The 26,505-nt window shown below is 32.4% G+C and overlaps 1 protein-coding gene across 1 annotated transcript; it reads right to left on the bottom strand.

Moving 5' to 3' along the window:
* Positions 1-215: 215 nt before the first annotated feature.
* Positions 216-10,024, bottom strand: LOC143203142 (cilia- and flagella-associated protein 70). The gene is made up of 3 exons (XM_076415280.1): positions 9,489-10,024; positions 4,118-6,472; positions 216-688 (listed from the first exon to the last, which is right to left on the bottom strand). Exons 1-3 carry the CDS (start codon positions 9,976-9,978, stop codon positions 216-218), a joined length of 3,318 nt encoding a protein of 1,105 aa, XP_076271395.1. The 5' UTR covers positions 9,979-10,024.
* Between the last annotated feature and the right edge of the window lie 16,481 nt (positions 10,025-26,505).

Here is a 26,505-nt window from a genome sequence, read left to right as displayed (position 1 = left end):
GTGTCTATTAGATCCAAAAAATATCACTTTCCATTTTTACTAATTCAGTTTGTATGTGATTTAACGCATACCAATCTATTTCTATTATATTGTTAAACTCCAACTTTCGATAACAAAATATTATCAAATGAAATTAAATTAATTCCAAATCTATTGAGATTATACTGAAAATGTTCATGATTCCATCAAAATACAATAAAAACAACAAAAAACTTTCAAAAATATATTTTCTTAAACTCATCTTTTATAGCACTATCCAAACTAACATCAGCGAACTTATTTTTAATAGCTTGTTGATAACATTGTTGCGCCTCATCGAGTCGTTTCAGTTTCAAATTGATCAGCGCGAGATAAGCCCAAACTTCGGCGTTTTTATTATCCGCCATATTGGCTTGAGTGAGACATTCCTCGGCACTCAGCACGTCGTTTTGTTTGAAATATAACTTGCCAGCTGTCAACCAGACGTGTGGGGTCGGATGGTATTTGCAGGCGATTAAAATCAGCTTCCTAGCTGTCTGATCATCGCCTAATCGTTCTAAAATGTTGGAACAGTTCAAGTAGGTCAAGTGGATATCGTCAGGCCTGTCGAACGATTCGATTACGTGAAAATATTCTTCTTTGGCTTCGGTCAGATTGTTTTGAGCGAATAAAATATGACCTGAAAGTCCCAAAATAGCAAAATCTCCACCTAAAAGTAAATAATCTTATATTTAAAAAGATCTACATATGAAAAAATTGTAAGATCAATTTAAAATATATACAGGATAAATACATTGAGCCATATAAATAGTCATTGTAGACAGCATGAAATCAAAAACCTTCTAAATCCAAGCAGGACTAAGAAATACAACGGAACAAATATATGCCTTTTTTGATAATGTAATAACAACTGATCAGTTGCATGCAGAGTGTATTAAACAGGTGGAATATAATAAGAAGATAATATAGAATAATAATGAGTAAAAACTAAAAGTTAAACGAAAGTCATGGGATGGCTAGAAATAATAAATATCCAAATTGAGGGTGTAAGAATAGAATCATTAAATGCATTTAAGTATCTGAGTATGAAAATCGAAAGTAACGAAGGCCAAAAGATAAAAAAGAATTATATTACAATACCATAAAGAGCAAATTTCACTAATAAAAAGTAAGTATTAAGGAAAACTATAATGGTAGTGTACAAAACAATGTGTTTTGTCAAACTGAAATAACAGTAAAATACAACCAGCATAAATGAAGGATCTTAGAAGAGTTAGAGGTGTACAAAGACGAGAAGATAAGAAATAACAATCAGCGAATGATTACATAGAAAGCAAACAACTCAAACACAACTCGGACACTTACAGTGCATAGAGGACAGGAGAATATGGAAGGACGGAGAGAATACAAATTAAGCAAGAAGACTGATTAGACAGAGACAAATATTGAAGAAATTTATATTTTGAGAAAAAGAGAATAGACAACTCTACATTACTAAGTTCAAGAAAAGATGTTATTTCAATTATAAATATATACAAATGGCTTATCATATTTCTTTACTAACTAGTTTTCTACGAACTTATTATTTTCATCACCAAAATGTATATATATATCAAAAGTATGTATTGTATTCACGATTATATACTTATCCCTTAATAGTTTCAAAATAAGTCCGAGTATAATCGAATTTTTTTGTTGTAGGAATGTTCGTCGAGTCGGTCGGTCGGTCGAAACGTGTGGCTGCCGCTGCGGTTATCTATCAGAACACTCACTACTATTTTTGGAAGGAATTTGCACGGGAACTAAAAACACTTGTTGAATCAAAGTTGTTTATTTTAACTTGCGATTGATACATGTGGTCGATGGGAGGATTGACAGGATCTTAGGTTAAGGTGAAGGAAGTACGGTAGCGCTGTGGAAGTGGTACTGTTACAGGGGGACGGTGATAAGAAAGAGAGCGAGACGTCGTCCTGATGGCCTTTTATACTCCAGAACTGCATGGTACCAATCCACCGGCGTTGCCAACCTTTGTAGTTGTTGATGGTGAATTGGTGGTGGCCTAAAGGGTCGTGGCGGTCGCCACATTGTTAAAATTAAACTGTTTGAGGCACATTCAACTTGAAGTCATAATTAGAAACAAATATATACATTTTACTGACAATTCCTTCAGCTTCTATCGAGTTTGAATGGAATTTTTCTTGGCTATGAAACGAAATAAATAACAGTGGAAGTATTATTGTCATACATTTGAGATTTTATTTTCGCAATATAAATAAGATATAAAGCATCTGGTTATTTTAGATTAATCCGGCTATCTAATTACAATTTATTAGTAAAGAGATAATAAAGAGAACAGGAGGGATGTTTAAGTCTAACTAAGTTATTTTTTTTTGGAAGTTTGATTTGATAACTTTAATTGTTATAAGCATAAGTCGTTGTTATTTAAAAAGAAGTTTTAAGTGCAATTTTGTTTAACTCATTTTTATACGCTTCTGTTGCAGACGCACTGTTAACAATTGGTTGTAACAGATCTGACCTCGGACCATGTTAGTCTTCTAGTTTTCAGATTACTCTCTATGATTTTGATTCATGTTTTTTTCTTAGAGTTGTCCGTTGTACGTTCTATCCAGTTGCACCTTTCTTTCTACATATCTTCAAACAATTGCATCATCAACTCTAAATGTGTTCCTCAACTGTGCTGAACTGATTGTTCGATTTTTTTTCTAATATTAACGTTTCAGTTCTAATACTATCTCGAAGACATGTAGAATTTGCTTCAACCATCTCGTTTGAAAGATTTCAATTAAACAGACGTCAGACTGTAATGATATCCAAATATCGGAACTATAAGAAGGATTGTTGCAGAACAAGTGTTCGATAGAGTTGATTTTCTTAATTAAATCTGTTTACTACGCTTTAGAAACCCAGAAATATTTGTCATTTTTGCTGCCACTTGGTCCAGTGCAGAGCTCATATCATACTTTAGTGACTTTATAGTTGTTTGAAATTGGGATTTTACGAAGATTACATCAATTTTTTTTGTTGTCACTGATGTATTCACTCTTGCTGCTCAAACTCTTAATAATTTCTTATATTAGAACTCTAATAGATGCAAATAAAATTTAGTTAAAACAAGTATATAACAATTGTTTTACGAGTTTATATTATAGAGTTTATTTCTTTTAAAATAACACAATTTATATAAGTGTTGTTAAGCTGCCAAGTCACTCTGTAGTTTGTGAAGAAATGATATAGTAGATAAGCAGGGTTTTCCATTCGAGATTTCCAGATGTTATTGAATATTCTCATGTTATTGTAAAAGTTATTGGTCTCTTTCTTGTTTCTAAATACGCTATCGACAATTTAGTTCGATCTTAATTAATTATTAGTAGCGTTTTCACTAATTTCGACTTTCCATTACGTTTTTTGTCTTTGTCGGTGTATGTGCCTCCCTCAAATTCTTGTTGTATATAGTCTGTAATGGATCTTTGTAATTTGAAGCTTTATTGTAAAAAATTGTAAAAATATATTTTATTTAAAATATTGTCCATCAGCAACCGATACTTTCTCGCATCTTTCGATTTAGAATAAAAAATTAAAACTTCTCGCAAATTCTTTTTGCTCGGTACAACTTACAGACATTTTCGACGCATTGAAAAAAGTTTAGTTCGCATTTCAATAAAATTTTTACATGAAGTTGGTTACAAATATATCCGGTGCGATTTAATACACAGTAACACCATCTATTGTAAATCCTTTAATATTAATTTATAGGCATAATAATTTGTCAACCCTCATACCACAATTCAGAAAGCACAATAAAAGCTAATACTGAAAATAATATTAAATCGATAATATAGAAGTTTTGTTTTATTATATGTGTCCAGTTTTACGTAGTAACTTTTAAGTCAGAAAATATAACATTTTCAATACACTGGCATTTTTTGTTGGATGATAGTAGCTTTTTTGTACACTTATTGAACATAAACCAAATTAATGTATAAATATTTATCATCTAATTGATGTTTATCTTTGACTGTATATTATTTAAATAAAAACTAATGAAGAATGAATAATTATCAGATTTATAAAATATATTTTAAAATCGGGCTTCGACAGATAATATACATATACCAACCTTGAAATTCCTTGGCTTCATTTATATGTTCGAATGCGTGGTCATAATTTCTCTTATAATATTGTACAGCTGCCAGCATATAATTGACATAACCATAATATTTTGGGACCGTGATTTCGTGAGATAAAGCCAGCTCGACCCAAGAGTACAGTCTCATTTTTAGCAGTAAGATGGCGGTGTTAAAAAAAATCGTGTTCGGAATATTTTTCACGCTCCAAGCTAAATCGTCGAAGTCATCGAAATAGTTTTTAGATTCGGGTTGATCGGCATAATTTGTCGCCATATCCAAGGCCATGTCCATGCCATCCAATCGGCCACATTTCTCATAGTACAGATACAATATGCACCATCCTCTGGCCCATTTCGATTCTGTAATCATCAAGCTCAAGAAACAGGTCTCCGATTGTTGGATTTTTTGTTTTTCGTAAAGTAGAACTCCAAACATGACCAAGGAATTTCTGTGGTGGGCGTCGATACAAACAGCTTCCTTAATGCATTCCATTGCTTTTTCCGTTTGATTCTGTTCCATATTAAAGATGGCGAAATCGAACCAAAAGTCAGGATTTCCCTGTCCATCATTTATTAATCGTTCTAAGTAGATTCGTTCTGATATCGTCAATTGATTGATTTCAGTAGTTTCTCTTGCAAAGAAATAAATATAATCTGGAGGATTTTTTCGAACAAAAGGTGGTGTTAATCCGGAGCAAACTAAACTGTTCAAGATGGCGTGCATTTCTGAGATCAACTCAGTATATATTTCCGATACTAAACTTTGATATAAAGTACTGTTTTTCAGGTCTTCGTCTTGGCATTTGTACTTATTGTTAACTAGTAAAGTTGCTGTGTTGGTCATTGATGACAGATATGAATTATATGCTCCAACTTGATGAAGATAATTGATGAACGCACCATAATCTTTTTGTGGAATGGCCATCTTCTTTTCGTTGTAATCACTGTAGTGTTTATTCAGATCAGTGACGATATCGTGTATGGTTTGCCTGTACAAATCAGTTGCGACCTTTTTGCTGAGAATAGTCTTTGGTGTATTCATAGCCTCCATTTGGAGTTGATATAAATCTAATTCAACTTCCTCCAAGTCTCTTTTGGGGTATATAGATTTCAGCAACTCAATTTCGACTATTATAAAACACTGTTGAGCATTTTCGTCATAAACGGGTACACTGGGCTCGGGAGTCGGAGGTGCTTCCGGCTTGACCGGCAATTGTCCGGCCAAGTTCTTTTCTTCTTTCGATGCGGTTGATTTATCTTTCTTATCGCTTCCTTTCTTTTTCTTTACCGTGTCCAGTTTCAGTTTGGATGGTTTTACCACTGATGCTTCTGCTTTTGGCTTAGGGAAGAAAAATGAGTCGGTTAGGCCAGATTTTTCTGCCTCTTCGTATGTGAAAGTTTGTAAAGGAACAGCTGTACGTACACGTGTGACTCCGGGATATAGCAGGGAAACAACATCAAGTACTGCCATCAAATGGAGATGGGTTGGTACTTTACCTGGTTTAACTTTAAATGATTCGACCCCAATTTCCTCGGTGGCAGCATCTGCTTTTGTCTTTGTTCGAGGAGTGACAAATAGTTCTAACACTATCTTCCGATGATTCTTTATATGAGCGGCTAGAATCTTTAGACCTTCATTAAGAAGGATGTTGCGTTTAAGATAGTTGTACTCAATACGGGGAGAATCGCTTTTATACGCCTGTTTTATGTCTAGTTGGGTTTTGTTTTTTATCTTCTCTATTTCAGTGTCTATAAAGTATTTTGTAGTATTGGCATTGTGTCCTATGTCGTGTATACAGGGCCAACGTTTCGGAATTTCATTTTCAGGCGATTTCTGAACTACTTTGGGATTGTAAAATATCATCGGACTTGCCGAAAAGTTTCCCAAGGGAAACATAGCACATATTTTCGTTTCCATATCTTCCACCATCAAGGTAGGAGGATTAAATATCGATTCGATGGTGAAATGAAGAATGTTGGGTATTTCCAACAGTTTATCGTTTTCTTTCACTTCGATCGTCACAGTTACCTCGGGGTATCTCTTGTGAGTGTTCAGAAGAAGACACGACTGTTTAACAGGGCGTAGAAGAATTTTTTCGGTAAATTTAGTTTCGCCGTAAAACAAAGGGATGAGGTCTATAGTACACATTCCGTATAATTCTGATTTTATCGCGACCTCGCCGGACTTACTGGTGTCATCGCTGGTGGCTGAAGATTTTGATCCTTTCGACAGTTTCGAACCTCTCGTGATATCTTTCTTAGAGCCTTTCGAACCTTTACTTGTCTGTTTCGATTTTGATTTCTTGTCTTTGTCGGCTGATTTTTTCGCTGTTTTGGATGATTTTCCTATAATTTAAACAAATTTTTTTTATCTTTAGAATCTCTGATATGGATTTTGATCATTCTTGTTAAATGGTGGTTTTGTTACAAATTATATATTTATGAGTTATATATAAGGAATTTATTTGGAAAGAATCATATCACATGCTGGTTAAATTATTGTGGGTTAATGATAGAACAGGTTGATAGGTTGATAGGTATATATATATATATATATATATATATATATATATATATATATATATATATATTGAAATTGAAAAAATATGGTTATATTACTCTTAACATGTTCAATGTGTATTAAAGCAATTATTTTGATTAAAAATAATTCTAATTGTAATTCTATTACGCCTTTGAAAATTATTATTTATTTTCTCAACATAAATATATAAGAATTTGGCCAGAAAAATTAAGAGTTTAGTATAATTTATTTAAAATATTATACACAACTAAGAAATCAAATATTTGACGATTTTTAAAGACTGTAGCTTAGAAATCACGGATATTTACCCATTGACTGTGTAACTATTCACACTTAACTATGTGACTGTCATATTCAAATGTCAGAGAAAATATATTTGTACATGCTTTTTACTGTTAAATTCTACAAATAATAATTTCAACTATGTAACATTTGGATATTTGATTGTTTTTACATTATCAAGTCTGGCGAATGTATATTTTTTTATTTGTTCACTGTTTTTGGTAACACATCATTAAGATAATTTAAAAATAAAAATTCTCCTAAAAATTCTTATAGAAAAAAGGGCGAAAATAGATATTATAAAATATTTTAAATAGTAACGTTTTTATTATCTAATATTTAAATAGTTATAACAATTTAATTGAAAAGAGAAGGAGAAATAAAACTACTAGAACAGGGTATAGCACAACATAATATATCTATAGTCTAACATTGAGAACTAGAAGCACTATATTTATGCTTAAATTAAAATAATTTTATATGCAGAAAAAACCTAATACCAACACACCAGTTTATGTTTAGCAAACTGGTCAGGCGTATAGAATTGTCATCGAAAAAAAAAAATGAAAATAAAAATAATATTCAGTAGTACAAAACTTCTATTATCGCGATGGCATAGTTCGTAAGCTACGGAAAGTGTTACCAAAGTAATATACTGAGCCATTAAAATCTTACATTACAGCCAGAACGTTTAGAGTCAAACAAGAGGAAGCCTAGTGTTCAATAAAATAAGCTAAGGCAGATGTACCACGAGGAAGTATATTGGAGTCAATTATTTACATACACTACACATGTGACAAACCACAAATGGGAAATCACAACATAAATGATTGGACCGTATCCAGAAAAATAAAGATTAATTAGAATATATCTGTGCATGTGCAGTTCATCTATAATAAGGCTGCAATAAAAACCAAGAACAATAAATCACACTATCATTCCATATACCAACAATTTTAAGTATATATGAATCATTGTTGATGCAAAACTTAGCTGGAAAAAACATGTTAAGAAGAAAAGGAAAGAACTGGAGTTTGAAGAAAATATGTACACAATAAACTACAATTATATAAGTAAGTTTTAAAATATTTAAATTATAGGGATTATTCAAATAGGGATACAACAAAAGCATAACAGGTCAGTACAAAAAGTTCTCGGCCTGACAAATAGATAGTGTTACTAGAATTAAACCGATATGTTTTTTAGCTAGCACTAACCCTTAAAAGATGTATAAATTTGACAGCAGTCAGATCATTAGTTTTTTAATTATAATATTTTGACTGAAGCGACTATTGTTATTGTGAAAACAGTGGATAAAGGGGAATTTCGCATGTTGATAAAATATTACTTTTTGATGTGAAAAATTACAATTGAAGCAAAAACTTGGCTTAATGCTGAGTTTGCGGATACTGCCCCAGGAAAATCAACCTTCAAGAAATGAGCAAGACGGTGAAGGCATTGGAAGTCCAAAAGAGTTTGCTACCGACGAAAATATAAAAAATGCACAAAATAATTTTGAATTGCCGTAAATTGAACTCACTTTTGACAAAAAACAGCGACGAGTTGATGATTCGGAGCAGTGTTTGAATATGATCAAGCATAAACCCGAGTTTTTGCGTCGATATGTGACAATGGATAAAACATGGCTCCATCATTTCACTCCGAAGTATAATCGACAGTCATCCGAGAGGACTGGACACGAACTCGCTCCAAAGCGTGGGAATACGCAACAGTCGGCTGGCTAGATTATGGCGGCTGTATTTTGGGATGCGTATGGAATAATTTTTATTAACATTCTTGAAATAGGAAAGACCATCAACAGCGAATATTACATAGCGTTATTGGAATGTTTGAAGGACAAAATCGCCGAAAAACGGCCGCATTTGCAGAAAAAGGAAGTGCTGTTTCACCAAGATAATGAACCGTGTCACAACTCAGTGAAAACCATAACAGAAACCCATACATCCATTGTATTATCCAGATCTGGCCACCAGCAACTATTTCCTGTTCTCAGGTCTCAAAAGAATGCTCTCTGGGAAGACATTTTCATCAAATAAAGACGTGATTAAATTTTTTTGCCGAAACTGAGGCCTGTTTAGAAGCAAAGGACAAATCGTACTACAAAAATGGTATCGAAAAGTTGGAGGGTCGGTATAGTCAGTGTATCACCCTTGAAGGGAATTATATTGAATAAAAAACTGTGTTTTACTATGGTAGGCCGGGGACTTTAGAATTGACCTATTATTAACTCAGGAAATTAAAGAAATCGCAAGGAGACATGAAGACCCTAATATAACACCAAAAAATGATAAACATTCAAATGGATGAAATCATTTGATATTATGTATTGTGTGAGATAGTTTAAAAGAAAAAACAGCAACGTAAATACATAAAAATTATTAGACAAGAAACCAACCTTATTATATTCCTGGATTTAAGCTACTGTAAAGACAAGTTGTAGATTAGTCATCAACTACTTATAACAATGTAACAAGTAATTTAAAAAATAAAAGCAAAAGTGTAAATGAATTAAATTACCTTTCGTTTTTTCTTTAATATCATCAATTTGAACTTTTTCTCCTGTAAAGGCCTCATACATACTGAACAAACTTATAACATCCGTTTCTGGTTTAGTCGCATCAACTTCCTTCAGTTGTTCATAAAGGGAAGCATCCAAAGTTCCGGAAGACTGAAATGTGGTTAAAAATATTGGATTAGAAGCCAGCATATCGACATCTTTGATGGAACTGGTATCGACTTGAAGTTGGAAGGTCTCGTTGACTTTTAAATATTCATCCACCACAACTGGCGTAAGACTTGTTTCACCAACATCGCTTTCTAAATATTTTAACTGGGCTTTAATATCCGATACTGGATATAATGGTGTTAGATTTTTGTAAGATTCAATTGTGATTACGATGGTTTTTATACTGTTGTTAATTTCTGATGTAACCTCCTTTGGATCTGAATCGACTTTTATCTTATTTGCATCAATTTCTTTGGTTTCATCTTTAACTAAGTTGGACATTTTATAACATTGACAGTGATACTTGACAGTGACATCTTCTTTTATATTAAAAATTGTTATTTCACACATTTAGTCTTATAAAAAAGATTCCGTAATTAAAAAGAATGCTATCTCATTAATCTTCTCGATTTCCGAATATTGATGCTTCAGTGGAAGAATTTTCTTTTTTATATAACAAATCCTTGATACTTTCACCTTTTCTCTCCTTTCCATTCTTGTTTCTTGTTTTGGTTCCTCTTCTATACACTGCACTAGGTTCCACCAACTAAGTCGTCTTTTTCTATATGCTTTTATGGTTCTATACTAAGGTTTTTCCTTATTTAGGTGTTCTCACACTTTTAAGATATTATATATTTTCCACTGCAAAGTATACATTTATAATTTTTATAATTTAATTTAGGCTTCCGTTATTTTTTATTTACACTTGCAGATGAATTTACTTATTATGACTATATTTTTTCAACTTTCCAGATTAAATGCAAGTATACTTATATTTTTATTGTCAAATAATATGTTATGCGTGAAATGATGGGGTTTACACCACAATTCCTTGTACTTCCCTTTATTAATGTTGAGTGATATAGCCGACAAAAGGTGTGAGCCCTCTGCAGAGTTCTAGTGGTACTTAAAAGGGGCCTGACAGTGTATCCCATAATGGAGTCATTGAAAGACGTTCACACTATATCAAAGGCACTTGGAAAACTTTTATGTGTTAAGAAGCACTAAGTTTTTTTTTTGAAGATACATGATAGATACTTTTAGAGCTGTATTTAGTAATTTCTATTCCTATTTTAATTGATTCATTTTTAAAATTTTCTATAATATATTGTTATAATGATTTAAACTTATCTGCGGAGATATATCGGCACCGACTGTGAAACCCTGCAACACTGCTTGTGAAAAACATCGTAAAAAATATAATCATAAAAATTGTTAGAACAACAGTGATTGAAATATATATACGCTTAAAGCATATTAGACGTTGGTGTACAAACAGTTAGCGGCGGGTCTGAATCGCAAATATTCACAAATACACAAAAGAATCCTATTTCTAAAATAGGTTTTAAAATCTAATCTAACAAATAATATATTTTTTAATATATTGACGACTAAATAAATATAAATACTGATAAATACATATTCTTCTAACAAATAATCTGTAATTCTGTTATATACATTTTTGCCACTGTAATAGATAGCATTTCATTAAAATATTTCAAATACGTAAAATATTAAAATAGATCATTATTTTTCCCACCGTAGAAATATGATTTATAAAGTACACCATTGGGCTGTTAAGAAATAAAAATGAACAATTGGCATTCACAATAACATCATCTCCTGCCTTAAATTTTGAAATACCTTCTGGTTGACAAGTCAATTAATTGTTACATGTCATTCGAAGATGATCTTTCCCTAAAATACAAAAAAAGCGAAGAATATCTGAGAATAAGAGAGCGTAACAATACAAAAATAATTCAACAATACTTCACTTTGGTAAGATATACAATACTTGCTAACTAGAGCACTGTCAATGCATAGCCATCCCTATCGCTCTTACCATACAGTAATAAAAATCTGTGAAGATTCTTATGCACTTGTCCCTGTATAGTACGACATAAAAGGACTCTTTTTATTTTTTGTGGCTTTTATTTGGATTGTGGTTGAGAATCCAAACGGTGAGTTAAGGGCGTTTATTAATTTCTAGACAAGTTAACTCTTAGTTAAGATATTATTGATGTTGGAAATACATTTTTAATTAGAACTGGTGAGTTGTCTGATCCACACAGTGAAAATAGGGCTCTTGATACGCCATAATCCTATGTAGTGGCTTATGTTATAAGAGAGATAACACATGGGTTGAAAATACCTGGGAATAACAAAGAAAATGCGTTTTCTTTATTCAAGATTGGTTTCATCCATCAATGCAATCTCCATCAAGAACCATACAATCACTTCAGCGCCGCTTTAACATTTTAATGCTACTTTTGTAGAACTATTAAACTTTTGCCATAAAATAGGCTTTTCAGGAGTTGCTGTTCACTTAGATGTTGATAATTTTGATTCCGGAGTGAAGTGATGGATCCATGTAACAGATAGAGGCAAAAATTCCTGTTTTGTCATGTTTAAACATGGCCAAACACTGCTTAAAATCATCAACACGTTCTTGTTTTTAGTCAACAGTGAGCAAACGTGAATAGAGCTTTCTCATAGTTAAATGCTCATGCAATATATTTTGCAATGTTCTTTTGATATATTTTTCTATCCAATTGTTACACTCCCGAGAAGGTATATAAGGTGAGGAAATATGGAATAATTCGAAAGTATATATAAGTATCACTACATAGTATAAAACAAAGTCGCCTTTTCTGTCCCTATATCCCTATGTGCGCTTAAATCTTTAAAACTACGCAACGGATTTTGATGCGGTTTTTTTCAGTAGATAGAGTGATTCGAGAGGAAGGTTTATATGTATAATACATGCATAATATACTAAGGCAACATTGCTAATTTTAGAGGTTTCTAACGTGATGTCGTAAATTAACCTATTTTTTAGGCTTATTTAGCAATTAGCAAAAACGCTGCCTAACCCTACGAGTTAGATCAAATTAATGTACTACAGTATTGTACACCATAAAAAGGTCTACAAAAAAGTCCCCGATGGTATATGTTTATCTTTTAGGGATAACCCACATTAACCATTATTATTGTTTACTTTTTACGTGAGAAAATGGCTTATTTACGAAGCTATTTTAAGCAATACTTATAATTAAAAATGTGTAATATAATAAAAATTGTATGAATTTAGATATTCCAAAGATAGCAGGAAATCTTCATAGTAAGTATAGGGGAAGAGGAATTGTTTTACTCCAAATTTAATGCGTGCAGCCCAAGGGCAGTAATGAATGAACCAAAAATACTGGATCGATTTTAATCATGTTTTCATTGAGTGACATAGGCATATATATTTTATGCCCGTGCAAAGTCGGAGCGGGCCGCTATGTTTTTATATACAACGTTCATATTTTTTCTGTTGTGTATTTAATTTAGTATCAGCATTGCACCCGGGCGAAGCCGGGGCGGGTCGCTAGTATGGAATAAGAAGAAAGTATTAAAACCAATTTTGTTTTCCCATGCAACGTATCACCGTCACTTTCATTAGTAGTTTCACTGTTACAAAGGATCGATATGGTTGTAGGTTGCCAAACACTTCCGAGTGCGTTCTGAAATTTATTTTCTGACTAAACATGTTGAATAGTGATTAAAACTACTTACCACTATTATAAAGCAGCTATAATCATTATTATCATTATCTATTATATCAATTTCTCAGCATTAATTTATATCTCCTATAAATGTAGAAATTTTGTGGTCAAGTACACTTTGATTAAGAAATATAGAAATATGTAGTAACTGTTTATAGTTAAGTATACTTTGTAAATGTAATGTAAGTGTAATGTTTGGCATAACGTATGTTGTATTCATAATTGTTGATTGTGATGTGTTAAAAATAAGTTAATAAAATCTTGAACAATTGCAGATAAAAGGACAAATTTATCATTTACGAGGAGCGCTACTTATTAGAGGCGCAGATCATCATTTCTTACAAATGTATTTTGTGGTCAATCCGGATGCGGAACCTGATAAGTGTTGCATTGTACATTAATTTAATAAAAATATTCAAAATATCATTTCATGGCATGTAATCTGTTACCTATAATATCCTCATCACACTCGACAAAAACTCGGTGGCTACACAAGTGGCTACTGTTATTAAAATTTCGAAAAAGAAGAAAAATACATAGGTTATATGAAATTTATATGGTCATCTAGCCATATATAAAAATAAATATAATGTATAATGAATACAAAATTTTATTTAATAATATTTCTTTGAGATACTTAACCCTGAAGACAGTCTAACAATTAAATTCTGAAACTCGTAATGAAAAATTCGTAATAGATATTCAACAAGCGGCCTAGAGTTATAATCCAGTAATTAAAAGTACAATTAAAGGAATTAATTATACAAAATATATTAAAGAAATGATAGCTGGAAAATGAAAGCTACGAAAAAATGGCAGCAACAAAATATAACAGCTGAAAATAAATATAGTTTAAAGATATAACCCAGAGGAAAATACTGAAAATTCATAATCCGCTGTCTGCGAAACCTAACAGATGAAAAGGAAACGTATTATTCGCTCTGGAAAGCCATCAAATCCCTAAAATGATCATATCTACTATCATTTATACCTGTGTGGAACTTGGGCACGTAGTAATGAATAAAAAGCAGAAGCATGTGCTGACTATCTAGAGAAAGAATTGACATAGAATGTAAAAATTCGACGATTCAGTTCGTTACGCCGAAAGAAGTAACTAAAGTATTAATAGTTACCATTTATCCAAAGATATCACCAGACTATGAATTTATCTCCTGATATAAAATTGTTGTTGTTGTCCAACTGGAACACGATAACGAATAGCTGGCAACCCTGAGACCTTTATCTGGGAAATTATTGAAGGGTACTTTTGATCATTCAGTTACTGACCATCGTTTGGTTTAGATGTGTCATCATCGACTGCCCAAGCCTCGTTAACAGGTAAACCCAGCGCCGATACCTTTCATTTATGTGTATTTCCTTAATATTTTATATCGTCAGTAAATTTCGGTCACATCACTGTTTCTTTTCGTTTTACCTCCACTCACCGAGCCCATATAATTTACCCTAAAGACCTATCTCGATGATATCAATAGTATCTAAGGTGCTGTAAAAACTGTAGAAAATAATTAAGAAAGAATAAATCATAGAGAGAATAAACGAGAAAATACCTAGTTTGGGAAGCACACCAGTTTGGGTTTATTAGCAAACATTCAATAATACACCATCAAGCGCAAAGAATAACAGATGTAATTGAGAGATCTTATGAAAGTAAAAAGTTCAGGTAAATCTTAGATGCGGCTCAAGCCTTCGATAAGGTATGGCAGGACGACCTCTTTCATGCTCCACAGAAAATGTTACTGAAACAATAAGCTAAACTATTAAAATCTAATATTACAGCCAAAATGTTTAGAGTCAAACAAGTAGAAGCCTACTTTAAAATAAAAGCTAAAAGTAGTGGAAACACAAGAAAGTGTATTGGGACCAATTCTTTACCGAATCTACACATGAAATATAATACAGGAGGAAATATTACAATGGTTACAATTGCTGATGACACTGCGATTATTTCTGTCAAAGACAATAATGAATAAGACGCACGAAAACTACAATAGGCAAGTGAGAATATAAATAATTGGAGCCAAACCTGCAAAATAAGAATTAACGAAAATAAATATGCAGTGCAGTTTATGTTTAATTAGAACGTACAAGAGCCAATAATAATAAATAACAATATCATACCATATAACAACAACGCTAAGTATGTTGGAATAAAACTTGATCCTTGAAAACTTGAAAGTATTGAAATCTATATGAACACACACGGACACACGTTCAGTTATGGGATTCTTCGACGAAAAATAAGATAAATGCGATACAAGTTTTCCACAAAAAAGTCCTGAGAAGTAGTGTAGGTGCACTGAGATAGTACAGAACTGATTATTTACACCGAGACACGGACTGTCATTCAGAAAACCAAGAGCATTGCAAGGAGGCATGAGTTAAATGTATCCAACGTTTGATTTTGTATAGTGTATTGTAGTAAGGTGCATTTAATGTAAAAAAACAGCAGTGTTAATACATAAACATTATTACACCAAGAGGGAAAGATAGGGCCGATGAGTGTTCCTAGATATATACCTAGATTTCAGTTAGTGTAAAGTAAAAATTGTAAGTTAGTCCGCAATGACTAATAACAATGTAATAAATAAATTTAAAAAATGTGATTAGTAAATCTATTTCTGCCGGCTTGGTGGCGCAGTAGTAAAGGCGTTGGGACGGTCCTCCTACTGTTGCGATAGCCGCGGGTTCGAATCTTGCTGGTGTATGGTCGTAAATTTATTTTTGTAATTGTTTAATATTTATGAATGTTCTAGGCAAGAGTGTAAAATCCGACAAGAAAAATGATCCCAGTCACGCCAGTAACCAGGCTGGGTAAGACCGGATGTTTTCTGGAATGATTTCTAAAGCTGGTCACTCGCCAGTCGGTAGGTTTAATACTGAGGACTGTGGTTCGGAGCTCACGTTAAACTTTAGGCCCAGTCCAGATAAACCCATAGTTGGTAAAAAGATATTTTAAAATATATATAAAAAAACTATTCCTATAGAAATTTCCTTCTAATAAATAATTTACAATTTTGTTACATACAATGAGATATCTTTTTTTAGATTCGTACCATTTTTACCAGTATAATAAATAACCGTGATTTCTTCCGAACACCTGACAAAAATAAAAGATAAACGAGCAATCTTAATGGTGTGTGTCGTCGAACAAAGAGCCCTCCAGCTCTCCGTATGAGGCCAACGATGATCTGTGAATTAGGGGCACCCCGACGGTTAGTATTGGAGTATCCTATTGAGCCGCAATACGGAAGTCAATGACAGTTAAAGAGACCATCGTGGCTGCCCCGTTATTCGAAAAAGTTATGTCGTCGGAACGGTGGGATGGTTTGAAAGGGCGTGAATCAACAATGCTCTAGTTAGCGGATCGTTTATCTGGCCGGGAAGCGGAACAACACTATTGAATTATGATGTCATTGTTGGTCTTGTGTTCTTCGCCAATTTTTTCCCATTTCTGGGATTTACGACGCGGTCGTTATCTTCGGATGTGAAAATTAATTGTTATATTTTTCGAGAAGGGTCATCGTTCGGTTTTGAATTGGGGGTTTTTACGGAAAATGGGATTCTTGTTAGTATTGTTATATATTGTCGGGGCATCCGTTTGTCTAATACGATGATTTTTATTATTATTACCGCAAAAAGCTATTCATGTACAAATTTGTTAAAACCAATACGCTAGATGAAAATTTTTGAGAATCTAGTTTATGACAATTCTACGTAATTACTTTATGCGGAATGAAAAAGTCTTTTCTTTAAAAAAAATCGATTTGAAAAAAAAATTGAGGTTTTTTTTGTCTTATTCCAGATTGACCAGCTAGAACCAAATGGTTTTTTGCTGACGTCGGTTCGAGTTCGGGATAGAGAAGTGTTTTTCGGTCGACAGAGATCCTGGGTTAAGACTGGGATTGTCATAGTTGGTTTAGCCACCGCAGTTTGTGGATGGGTAGGGATTTGATCAGATTGTTATCATGTTCTAAGGCATCAGGTTCTGAGCATGTTGGTGAATGGAGGTGAGTGTTCACTTTCCTTATAAACCATGAGGCATTGAGTAACGCGCGGATTTCTTTGGACTGGAACACTTGAAATAGCGCAAGTTGTCTCTCAGAGATGTACCTGTACCACACCTGTGCTGCGTAGAGACAGATTGGATGGACTAACATCTTATAGAGAGTCGCTTTCTCGGAGATTGGCAGTTTGTTTTTTTTCTGTACAGGTGCGGAAATATTAGGCTCTACACGCAATTGCCTTTCAAAAAGCGTGCTGGATTTGGGCTGACTATTGGAACCTGCGTTCGAACTGGAGACCAAGGTATGATAACTTTTTTTGTGTATGAATTTTTTCGATTTGGAGGCGATAGGTATTCCTTCTTACAGTGTAACAGAATAACCTGAGTGTTTCTCGAGTTAATTTGCTGCAGCTAGCATTTCTAGTCCGCAATCGCCTGATTCAGTTGCACTTAAAGTCTGTCGCGGATGGCGTCGTGACTGTAACCGATGGTGAAGAAAGCTGTATCATCTGCCATAAAATACTGTGTGAGAATGTTTGTGGAGTGGCAAATCAGCCATATAAAGATTGAATAGGGCAGGGGCTAGTGGAGTACCTTGTGGGACTGCGGATATCTGTTTTCGAGAGGAGACTGCGTCACCGATCCTCACTTGAAAGGATCTACCGTCTAAGTATGAATCAGGGAGATTAGGCATTCGGTAGATCGAGTTGGTTTGCTTTGAAGACCAGACCATTCTGCCATACTTGATATAAAGCTTTAGAAACATCTAAAAAAATGGCTCCAGCTTTGCGATCTTTTCTTAGTGCCTTGTGCAGCGACGCGGGCAGCTTGATGAAGGCTTAAAAAATTGACGTTAGAGATAGTGAGAATTTAAATGCGTTGTAAAATACTCCAAACCTGACGTAGTTGTTTTGGTAGAATTAAACGGTTTGTGTTGATGCAGGCCTTATTTATACATGTTTTTAATACTTTTGTGTTAGAATACTTTAGATGAATATTTATGGAATATTTTTCTTGGACCTTAAAAGGACTTTTGGAATAAACTGACACCATGGTCTAATGTTTAGGGCAATAAAGTTTTATATACTTAGTGATCTTGTAAATCTGATTTATTCATACTTAGAAAACCTAGGAGACTATGAAATCCGTCCCTCCTGGAGTTCCACAGGATTGCTCACTTGCCTTTTTTGATATCTATGTCACTGTTTGATATCTACGTGACTGATATCTTTCTACGCTTTTGAACGTGCAGCCACATACGTTTCAAACTCTAACAACAGCTAATTATAATAGTGAAATGGTACAAATTACGGAAACTGCAGAATAATCTATTAAAAGCCCAAGTGATGTAAACATACCTTTACTGAAATCAATTATTGTTACTGAGTCAATATTTCACAAGTATGATGCATTTTCCTAGAACGAACTAAGATAAAAAAAACTGTAAGAAAGTGATCCCAGTGCATCGGCAAGCAGGGTTGCCATCTGCCCGACTTATTAATTCTCTATACACACAATCACTGAAAATAAAGAAAAAAATATTGAAAAAAGTATAATCTCATCAACAAAAAAAACTTAAAGTCGTTTATTTTACTATTTTATAAAATAAGGTTGAAGATCAAAATCTCTAGCGAGAAAATAAAGATGACCCTTCCCATCGGTATATTTCCATTTAAAAGTCAAAAGCAATTTTTCTCCCAGTGTCAAGTAAAATAGCTTCATCCTAATAATACAGTATATAATTGAATAAAAATCAATGCCCCTAATTTTTTACAAGTACTTTATATGTTGGACCATGTACCTTTGGGAAAAAAATTATCTCTCCTATATTAAACAAAGATATCACCATCATAAAAATTCTTTAAAATGAGAAAAAGCATCGACGTAATAACAATGACACCATTACCCAATAGACTTATGCTTTTTTCAAATGGTTTCTTAACTAGATCATTGTTGAGCCCTACTCACTGATGTTCTATATAGATCGCACGCCTATAAAATCAGTTAGTAAAATAATTATAAAAGAAGGGACGATATATGATTATTATATAAAGCCGCGGAAAGAGAATTCAATCACAGCTAATACAAGTGTTTTTTTATTAGTATATATTTTATCTTTTGTTTATAGATTTATAGATTGTTTATTTTTGTTCTTGTTTATATATTTGTATTCTATTTTATTTGATCTTCTATTGACATTAAAATATTACAAAATTGTTTCTATTAGAATATTTATGTTCTTATTATGGCTTTATTAATATATGGAAATAATAAGAAATATATTTCTTTTGAAAAAAATTCTATTTGAAACAATATTAATTGTCATACGTTGAGAAATAAAAGGTATATATAAAAATTAAGTTAAAAAATGTAAAAACTTTCAACTTTCAAATATCATTCCAAGAGAACTACTCATTTTCATTAATGTGGAATTAGAATAAAATATAAAACACTATTGAACATTAAATATAATTCCCTCCGATAACATACCCCTATTTCCCACTGTTAAAATACTTTTATCAAGGACGCCAGGGGTTAATATAAAGAAATAACAAGATAACAAAAATAAAAAATTGGCAACATTGACAATGACATAATTTTTTTCTTTAAGCCTTAGAACATCTCTTGGATAAAAATCAGTTAATTGTTACATGTCATCCGAAGACGATCTTTCAATAAAATATGAAAAAGTGAAGAATATACCAACACATCTCTGAATAAGGGAGCATAACAATACCAATATAATTCAGCATTCGACTTCGGTAGGATATATAAAACTTACTAACTAGAGTATTGTCAATTCATAGCCTTCACTATCCCTGTTACTATAGAGTAATAAAAATCTGTGAAGATACTTATGCACTTGTGGCTGTATAGTACGACACAAAAGGGCGTTTACCTTGTTTTTTTGTGACTCCTTTTTTACGGAATCGGGATAGCGGTTGAAAATCGAGAATATATATATTTTAAATCTCACCAATGGGCAATAAATATTTCTTGTGATATTTTATTATGTGGTTTCTTGTGCAATATTTCTTCTAAATATTACTTTAGTTTATAAATAACATCGGACGGCATTAAACGTTTCAGTTTATGTACTTCACTATCAGGTCGAACTTTTAGCTGAAACATAAATACTGTGAATTGCATTCCTTATAGCTCTATATAGGATTTAAAGGGATATTGCGCTGTATCACTCCGTTAGAGACATACTACAGAGCATCAACAATGGCACGCAACACTTTATTTTGGAATCTTTGAATGTTGACTATATTAGACCTGCTAGCAGTACCCCATATTTGAATTTCATATGACCAAATAGGTCTAAGTACTGATTCGTACAGCAATACTCTGTTATATAATCATAACTTGGATTTGCGCCCCATGAGCCAGTATATTTCATATAATTTAAGTCCAAGTTATTTTCATTTTACAAGTATATGCTCCTGCCAAGTGGAGCGTCGGTTTAGATTGAAGTCAAGATATTTAGCATCCTCTTCCTCTGAGAGTTGACAATATTGATATTCACTGGTGCCCATGCTCTTTTATGCAGCTCAAAAGTTGCATAGGTAGGTTAGGTTTTATTTGCTATATATATATATATATATATATATATATATATATATATATATATATATATATATATATATATATATTATGAAACCATACTTAAATAAGCTGATTTTTTATTATTGGCTAAGGTGAAAAATTATTCAGTGAATGTTATTGAAAGTATTGTCCATCGGTGGCTGCCACTTTTTTTCATCTTTCAGGTAATCTACGGATTCTATCTCGAAAGAACGATGTATCTTTTGAGACTATGCACGAATCAACTCATTTTTTCTGTTGCCTAAAATCAAAAGTCGGCCTTCAAATTTTTCTGTCTGTCCATAACGCTCTTTGTCGTTAGTGTATAACTACTTTTAAAAGGTGGTAACCAGTATTCACATTTTGAAATCGACGGAGCATGGTTGCCATAAACTTCAATCGCTTTATAAGCTTAAACATTAAAACTTCTCATAAATTCTGAATAAATGAATTTTCAGCTTAGTGCGTTGAAAATATTTAAAAACAAATTTGTTTACACTTCGACAAAATAAAACATACTGAACGTGAGAAACATGAAGTTGGTTACAAACGTACCCGATGCGAATTAATACACAGTACTACCAAGTGTTTTAAATCCTTTAAAATTAATTAATTGTATATCGGGTTAGCATATTTAATTTCTAAGAGCTTTTAGTTAAAGTTACCAAGGGCACTAATATGAAAACCATGATGATACTTTGTATATCGACTTATTATGGGATGCCGGTTTTTTAAATTAATTTTGAGGATTTTTTCATAAAATTTTAATTTTTAATAAAATTCATTAATTCATTATCAAGATATATAAGTCACTAAAACTAAAAAAAATGCTATTACTTGTTATAAAAGCAGATATTGTTAGATAAAAAAGATAAATGTAGAAAGATAAATGTTATTGGCAGCTATCTATAGCAATATATAATGCTATATAGCGATCTATAAAATTGATTGATGGCTGTCGACAAATGTCCAGTCTTAGATAAGATGTTTTGAGCAATAATTCTACATTACTTTTCTGACGTCGTATTATTTTGTTGAGCGTAACTAACTTATTAACCGACTTCAAAAAAGAGGAGGTTTTATGTTCGGCTCTACATTTTTTTAAGTGTATGTTCGCCGATTTCTCCGTCAATTATGGACCGATTTACAAAATTACTTTTTTATTCGAAAGAGTGCACTTTCGAGGTGGTCCCACTTGAACCAAATCAGCATCTGATAAGGAGAAGGGGGGCAAATCGAGGAAAACCCTCAAATTTCAAAGCCACGTACAATATTTTCACATATTTATATCTAAAATAATGAGATATTTGGGTATAAATTTAATGCTAAACCGATGTAATGAAATATCGGAAGAAGCTCAGTGTAAAAATCAGGCAGTTTACTTTTTAAACGCTAACCATGTCATATAGGCGTTGTAGGGGCAACTGTTTTTATGGTGTAATGGTTAGAACGTTGAGTTTATACGTGGAAGTCGCGGATTCGTTCCCCAACAGGACAGCATTTTTTCTGTTTAATTGGGTCCTGAAACGTTCCTTGTTTTCAATCATTGATTCTTTATTCCTATTTTTCCTCATACGGGGCTGTACTCTAACTTAACTATCCATTGTAACAGTTAAATAGATTTAGGGAGGTATTAAGCTAAATTGTGTGTATATAGTAGATTACAAAATACGTGTAGTAGATAGGTTAAATAAGTTTTTGTTTATTTTTATTAAGTTATTACAACGACTACTATGTACACATTTTATTTTAACGTTTCTTTTTGTTTAAAAATCTAAGTTTGTTTATTTTTAATTTTTAGTGAGAGTCTAGTTTTCCTTATTTATTTTTTTTGAAGTCGGTCCAATTTTTTTGTTAAAAATATTTTATTTGTACATTTAATGTTGATATAATTACTATTTCAAACAATGTGGGAAGTAGATGAATACACAATTTAGGGTAATGTTGAAATAATTACATTAAATTTAAATAATATCGTATATTATCAAATCTATAAATTGTTATTTTAAACAATATTTGCATGTAACAGTTTCTTAAGGAAAATTAAACAGTACATTTTCTGTATATTTTATAAAATTGTTGACAATAATTCAAGTTACATGACTATTTAGACAAAAGTAACGATTGATTTACATTAGATGATAATATGACAATGTTTGCATAACAATTTCAAGATTATCAATAAAGGAAATTTTATTGCCTACCCTGAAATTTAAAATATGAGTTATTATTGTCAAATGATAATGTTGTCTGATGACTGTCGACAAACGTCCAATCTTATATATGAAGTATTCAATAATAATTCTACATTACCTATCTGGTGGTGCATTATTTTGTCGAACGTAACCAACTTATTTGTACACTTAATGTTGATATACTATTTGAAACAACGTGGAAAGTAGCCGAATAACCAATTTATTGTAACGTCGAAATAATTAGATTAAATAATAGCGATGTTCGCGTAACGAGATGAAAAAAATGTAGAAAAATTCGACGTATTCCAATTTGGGTATCGAGTATCACTTGTTAGGTCGCTTCTCCGGTTTCAAGGGTGGGGCGTCTTTTTAATCTCTTTTACAAAGTGGTTTGGATATGCTCCCGACAACGGCGGTTAGTACAAATTTAGATAGAATACGATAATTTGTACCGAAAGAAACACGATACTTTCAAATCTCGCTCTTATTTTTTTTGTTTGGTTCGTATTGTACTATATAAAGAAATTAGTGTTTTTGATAAAAAAAAACACATAACTTTACAATTCTAATTCGGAATTTCTTCTTCTTTATTTTTTTTTCTTTGGTGATTATCTTGAATGATGGCGGTTGTACAGCTGAATGATCGTATACTATTAAAAGAATTTTGACCAACTGATAGCTTTTGGATTTAGAATCGGTAAATTGTTAGTTTGTTTCTAGTTATAGGATAGAATTCTTACCTCACTCTAGTCTATTTTATTATCACTTATTTATTATTTTTTAATTTAAAAAGCCCGTGGCAGCTAACGTCCAAATCTAAGGTTGCAGATGACTCTGCGATCATAGCCATTGGAGATAACCGCATAGAATCAAAGGAGAAGTTACAAACAGCTGTTCAACATACAAATACAATGCTGACAATACAAATACAGCCAAATATCTTGGCGTAATATTTGATATTATACTCAGGTGAAAATTAAAATACAAAAAATCTACTGGCTTTTAATATATTTTTTGTTGGTAAAGTCTACCCAAAATAGCGGTGAACATTGAAATATAATGTTAAAATAAATTGTAAACTTTTGTTTCATTATCTTATTCGCATTAGAATGTTGGAATATATAAAAGTTGAGATAAACTAAAAGTCAATGTTAAATTCGGCAATATTGCTACGAATTGATGTCTTAAATTGAGACAACTTGAGTTCACTGCTATTTTGAATATACTACAGGTAGATACTCACTATCAGTATATAATAAGCTTTTACTTTATCAACTGGTTTTGGAACCAATGTGGACTTATGGTGTTCAGCTCTGGGTTTGTATCAGCCAAAGCGATACAAATATCGTACAAATATTCTAAGACAATGTTTCGCGAAGTATTTTTGATGCTCCTTGGTGCATTCGTAACGACAATCTGTATAAGGACCTGAAGGTATCGATAACGTTATCAAGGGACATGCCCTAACAGAAGTTCCAACAGCACAGTAATGTTGAGATTGTCCAGCTCCTAGATAATGATGGCTTAGTCAGAAGATTAAGAAAAGTAAAATCATTTTATCTAGTTCACTGAAGTTATAAATCAGCATAGTGCACGTTAAAAACACTGACGTTAAAAAAACTAAGACAGTAGCATATTAGGATAACAGCAAATACCTTATTAGTGTTAATTTACTAGATTACTCTAATAAAAATAGTTTTTAAAAGAAATTTGAACAATAAATTTTGAAAAATTCTCTAAATTTTAGAAAATTGTTGATGATAATATCATTCACATGACTATTTAGACAAAAGTAACATTTGTTTCAAAAGAGTGAACTTCAAACCATTCCAAGTAATTATTCAAACGAAAAAAACTGACAAAATTTGTAGGCAAATTGAAGAAAATGAATTACTTATACCGAAAACCAGACTGTCTGATAAGTACCCGTTAGGTTGGACTTGGTTGTCGGGTCTTTGTTGGGCCACTATTAGCCCGTCATCGGGCATTAGATCACCGTCCTTTTGTAGGCACTTCCAGCTCAATGCTCCCGCTTTGGGACCATTGTATCGTTGACTGAATCCATTTTGGTGCGCCTTTCAACTTATTAATGCGCTTAAGAGGCGCCCGTACATCGTACGACCCCTAAGCTCATTGTACTACTCGACAAATTGCTCTTTTCGTGCATTCTAAAACTGACCGCCTTAAGACATGTTTCCTTAATCTGTCAAAGTTTGAATTGTATCTATTTTAAGAGTATTAAACGAATAGTTACACATGCAGAATTAGTAAATAAATTCAACATAATTAAATTGCTTAAAAAATTCTATATAAATATATCGTTAATGTTTTCGTTCTGGAAATTTCGATGTTAAAGATAAATTTCATCCTGGCCTGGCCAACCGTTGAAAAAATTTATAAAATTCCTTAAAATATCAAAGCGGAACATCATATTTTATTTCTCATTTTCGCTATGCAACTGAAAATCGACCATAAAACGACTTTGAATCATTTACGTAAAACTATCAAATCACATATACTTGGAGATCACTTTAGCAGTGAAAAATGTAATAGACTCGGGGGTCTATTTGTTAATCGCTTCTGATACTAAACGAAATCAAGCCATTAGTGCAACGAATTATTACAGGCCATGAAAAGTGGATCGCGTATGACAATAATGTGTGAAAAAATCATGGTCGAGGTCTATAGAGGCTTCATAACCATTTCCAAAAGTTGTATTTAAGCGAATGAAGATTATGCTAACTATTCGATGGAATTTGAATGATATTGTTTATCATAAGTTGCTTGAAATTAGCCAAACTGTTAAATAAACTTACTTTAAAATATACAAAATTGTGTTGGTTAATTGGAAGAAAATCACAATTATCAGTACATAATAAATTGCCAATATACAAGCAAATATTCAAAACTATACGGAGCAAGTTTTTCAAATCAAAGTCATAAGAGGTATTGTAGATGCACCTAGGTACCACAGGACTGATTATTTACACCGAGACCTTCAGATACCGACTGTCATTGAATGAGAATTGAGAAGTGAATAGAAACATGGGAACTATACAAATACAATATTAAAATACAACTTTTAGATATCACCAGAATAGGCCACAGATTCAAAATGATCAAACCATTTGTTCTTGTACTGTGTAGGATAGTGAGGAGTATTTAATCGAAAAACAGCAGTGTTAATATATAAACATTATGACATCACAAACTAATATAGAGTTGATGGGCCCTCCTAGGCATATTTATTTTCATTTCATTATATAAGAAACAGCGTAATGTATGAAATGATATTGACTTTTATACTATTACTGTTATAATAATAAATATTCAAATGATTTTATATATAATAAAATAAAGTGGAATTTATTTTTTACCTAAATTTGTTATGTTTTCAGATACAACGTATGATAACCGTTGGAATTATTTCACCAACTTTTAACATGTAATAAAG

The sequence above is a fragment of the Rhynchophorus ferrugineus genome, unplaced genomic scaffold, assembly GCF_030347505.1.
Source record: "Rhynchophorus ferrugineus isolate W39M unplaced genomic scaffold, kcgeb_rfMv2 rfM9, whole genome shotgun sequence".
Classification (NCBI taxonomy): Eukaryota; Metazoa; Arthropoda; class Insecta; order Coleoptera; family Curculionidae; genus Rhynchophorus; species Rhynchophorus ferrugineus.
Note: the sequence above shows the minus strand (reverse complement) of the source record. Positions and strands in the feature narration are given on the sequence as shown.

Excerpts from the sequence above, each read along its gene's own strand:
- LOC143203142 (XM_076415280.1), bottom strand. The coding sequence starts at position 9,978 with ATGTCCAACTTAGTTAAAGATGAAACCAAAGAAATTGATGCAAATAAG. Across the intron at positions 6,473-9,488 it reads TATTAAAGAAAAAACGAAAG|GAAAATCATCCAAAACAGCG; the intron begins GTAATTTAATTC and ends TTTAAATTATAG. Across the intron at positions 689-4,117 it reads TGAAGCCAAGGAATTTCAAG|GTGGAGATTTTGCTATTTTG; the intron begins GTTGGTATATGT and ends ATTTACTTTTAG.